General features: G+C 61.5%; 1 protein-coding gene across 1 annotated transcript; it reads left to right on the top strand.

Annotated features, from left to right (window-relative positions):
* Nucleotides 1–759: 759 nt before the first annotated feature.
* Nucleotides 760–3,745, top strand: LPXN (leupaxin). Its single transcript, XM_083862906.1, has 9 exons — nucleotides 760–856; nucleotides 1,612–1,715; nucleotides 1,829–1,884; nucleotides 2,099–2,204; nucleotides 2,280–2,429; nucleotides 2,506–2,679; nucleotides 2,747–2,828; nucleotides 3,015–3,163; nucleotides 3,240–3,745. The coding sequence occupies exons 1-9, from the start codon at nucleotides 844–846 to the stop codon at nucleotides 3,510–3,512; spliced, it is 1,107 nt and encodes a 368-aa protein (XP_083719032.1). The 5' UTR covers nucleotides 760–843; the 3' UTR covers nucleotides 3,513–3,745.
* Nucleotides 3,746–3,939: the final 194 nt, after the last annotated feature.

Genomic DNA, 3,939 nt, shown 5'->3' on the forward strand with positions numbered 1-3,939 from the left:
TGGGCTCAGCTCCAGCCTGCCCCACCCTTGGGGGCTCAGCAGTGCCCGGGAGCAGGGCCAAAGCAGTGCCAGTCTGACCCTTGTGAGTGCTGCTGTCTCCCCACAGAAAGGATGGAGTCTGTTGCTCTTAACTTTTGCTCCCAAGGTTTTTCTGGCTGGACTAAAGAGGAGCCAAGCCAGGACGTGGTGAAGCTTTGGCAGGGCTTGTGGCCAAGGTGATAGAGATGTTGGTTACCTACCAGGTGCTGCCTCCTCCAAACACCCAGAGAAGAGCCCAAAGAACACGCCAAGCCACGTGCACCCACTTCTGGCATTAACATTCCCCCAGTCCCTTGGAGCTGTTTCCACATTCACTGCCTGCTCCCAGCAGTGTCAGGAGATTTCTCTGCCAAAAAGGGATTTGCTGGTACCTGGAAATCGATGACAAAGCTGGAGAAGTGTCCCTCAAAGGCAAGGTTCTGCTGCAATGTGACGGCACTGCTCCATCACGCTGCCACAAATCCATTTCCACCCAGCACAAGGATGCCATCCCTTGTCACACATAGCCAGTGGCTTCTGGAAAGGGTCTGGGTCAGCAGGACATCCACATCTTGCCTTCTGGAGCTCCTTGGCCGGCCCATTGGCCAGTTTCTCCCCTGCGCAGCCCCAGCCTGGGCTGCTTGTGGCTCCCTGTTGCCCCAGCCGTGTCTGACACATGTGGTGCAGCCCAGAGAGGAAACCCTGGGTGACAAACCCCGGCGCGGGGGGCGGAGGCGACACCGGAACAGAGCTGGCGCAGCCTTGACTGCCATCTCAGCACCCCGGGGTGCTGCCCCTGCCCTGGGAGCCCCACGCCAAGGCAGGATGGACGATCTGGGTAAGTTGGGCTTCTCCGGAGCTGATCCTGCAGCCAGGCCTGGCTTGGGGTCACATTTCTGGGACCTTTGGGGAACCTTTTTCTTCCTGTACCTAAGGACTGAGAGGGGATGCTGCTGAGGGGCAGCTGTGGAGTCCTGCTCTCTCCTGTGCCTCCTCCATCCCAAGGGACTGATGGGGCTGGTGGTTGGGCGAGCACTAGGCCAAAAATGGAGCAAGCTTGAGAGCAGGAAATGAGCTGCGGCAGCACTGCAGCTCTGGCTACACCCAGTGGGAGCTGGGAGCCGTCCCTGGCCTGGGGTGGGGGAGCCAGGGCCAGGGAAGCAGCACACTGCTGGGGGCATTCCCTGTTTCCCAGTGTGAGGGACAGCCAAGGCAGAGAGGCAAAAGCAGAAAGGAAAAGAGTTAGGCCCACCTTGGGGGAAGTGATGCTCTGGACATGCAGGATGGGCCCAGAGTGAGCTTTTCCCTGCCAGGGCTTGTGCTGGGTCAAGTTGAGGACTGGCAGAGGTTTGTTCGCTGGCCTGGGATGGTGTGTAGGGGCAGGACCTTTTGCCTCACTTTTTGGGAAGGTGGGCACATCCTGCACCGGGATGGGGGCCTCAGGGAGGGTGCTCAGGGCCCCTCGGGGCACTGGTAGCTGGCCAGCAGGATGTGCTGTGACACTCCTTCTGCTCCTCAGATTTTGGGAATGGTACAAGACCTCAGGGTGGGCAGCCAGTGACTCTGGGGCCTGACCCGGGTGTCTCCGTGCAGATGCTTTGCTGGCAGAACTGGAGCAGAGCTCCTGCCTGGCCTCCAAGGACCGTGCAGTGCAGGGACCAAGCTCCTGCCAGGATGCCCAGCATGGTACCCTGAAGGTAATGCCTGGACACAGAAACCCCCTCAGGTCATGATGGGATGGTGGAGCTGGGCAGGGGAAGCTGCCAGGGGAGCATCCTGAGGGCTCTGCCACAAGGGCTTCTCTTTCCAGGTGCCACTGCCACCTCGAGCTCAGCCTCCAGGAAAAGGTTTGGATTCAGTGTACAGGTAAAAATGGCCATGGGAGGGCAAAGCCATCTAAGGCTGTCCGTGCCTTGCTCGGATCTGCCATCCAGGGTTACCTGGGACAGATTGTATCCTGCATACCTGCACTGTTCCCTGTGGTGGTCGGTGGGAAAGGGCTGTGTTGGCAGGGGTGGAGGGGTCTTGGTCCCTGCCTTGGGGTGGACACCACAGTATCTCCCCTCTCTGCCATGTTCAGCACCCCTGTGCCAGTCCCAAAGCCGCTGCTCCCCTCACCCACACCCACGGAGGCCACCTGGCAACTGGATGAGCTCCTGGCTGACCTGGGCCACACGCAGAGCAAGGTGAGCCTTGTCCCTGGGGCAGCAGGCTGGGGCCCTTGGCCCTCACCCAGACTTCACCATCCTCCTTCCTGGCAGCTGGCAGCTGCAGGGAAGGGAGCCGGGGTGCCCACGGAGTCCTCGCTGGACAACATGCTGGACAGCCTCACCCGGGACCTGCAGGAGCTGGGCATCAAGGCCGCACCTGCTGGCATCTGTGCCGCCTGCCGCAAGCCCATCGCCAGCAAGGTGAGCCCCCACTGCCACCCTGGCACCCCTGGGCAGCCCCTGGAGCTGCCCTCACAGCCCCCATGTCTCCTCACAGGTGCTCACAGCCCTGGGCAAAACCTGGCACCCCGAGCACTTCACCTGTGCCCACTGCGGGAAGGAGCTGGACAAGGGGCCCTTCTTCGAGCAGGGCGGGCGGGCGTTCTGCGAGGAGGATTATCACCAGGCCTTCTCCCCACGCTGTGCCTACTGCGCCGGCCCCATCCGCGAGGTGAGTGCGTCACCCCCCCTGCCACTGCCCGCCACTGTCAGCCCCCTCACCTCAGCTTTTCCTGCAGAAAGTCCTCACGGCCCTGGAGCAGACCTGGCACCCCGAGCATTTCTTCTGTGCCCACTGCGGGAAGGTGTTTGGAGATGAGGGTATGTCCCAAGGAACAGGTGCAGGGGTCTTGCCCCATCCCAGGTATTCCCTGATCTTGCACTTCTCTGAGAGCTCCCCATGGTCTCTCCCTTGCCTCCTATCCTGGGTACCATTGTGTCCATGTCCCACTGTCCCCAGCGTGAGCCATCCCCAGCTGGGTGCCCATCCCAGTCCTCTCCCTACAGGGTTCATGGAGCGCAATGGGAAGCCATACTGCCACCAGGACTTCCTGGCCATGTTTGCCCCCAAATGCCAGGGCTGTGGGCGCCCCGTCCTGGACAACTACCTGTCGGCCCTGGAGGCTGTCTGGCACACCGAGTGTTTCGTGTGCACGGTGAGTGGGATGGCGGGGATGCACGTAATGGGGGCGTTCCCAGGGCCGTGCCAGCCTTCCCCTTTCCTTTCCCTAGGAGTGCATGAGTGGCTTCGCCGGCGGGTCCTTCTTCGAGCTGGAGGGGCGGCCCTACTGCGAGCTGCACTTCCACCAGCGGCAGGGCACCATCTGCCACGGCTGCGGCCGCCCTATCACCGGGCGCTGCATCACGGCCGCGGGGCGCAGGTACCACCCCGAGCACTTCGTCTGCGCCTACTGCCTGGGCCAGCTGCACAAGGGCACCGTCCGCGAGAACGGCGACAAGATGTACTGCCAGCCCTGCTATGACAAGCTCTTTGTTGTAAGCTGAGCCCCAGGCACGGCCTCCCTGCCTGGCTGTCCCCATCAACACACCTGGCATTGTCCCTGCTGACCCGAACGCACCTCGTACCCCACCCATCAACATCTCTGGCACTGGTCCCACTCAGCCAACTATCCCCAGCCTTGTTGCTGCCAAGCCAGGCATCATTCCTTGTCCTCCTCCCTGAAAGACATCCCTGGCATGGGCCCTTGGACCTGAAGCAATAAAATACCTGGTTCTGCCTTTCTCTGCTTACTGGTGGCTTTGGGGACAAGGGTGCGAGGCAAGGTGGGAGGGCTGGGAAATACCACGTGGTTTGTCACACCATGTGATGTGACACCTCTGGGAACGGTAGCGACCACCACCACTCCTGGAAAAGGCACCTGGGCCCAGGAGCAAAGCCAGAAACACCAAAGGGGCAGGCATACATCACACT

This window comes from Zosterops lateralis (genome assembly GCF_965231275.1).
Source record: "Zosterops lateralis genome assembly, chromosome: 6".
NCBI lineage: Eukaryota > Metazoa > Chordata > Aves > Passeriformes > Zosteropidae > Zosterops > Zosterops lateralis.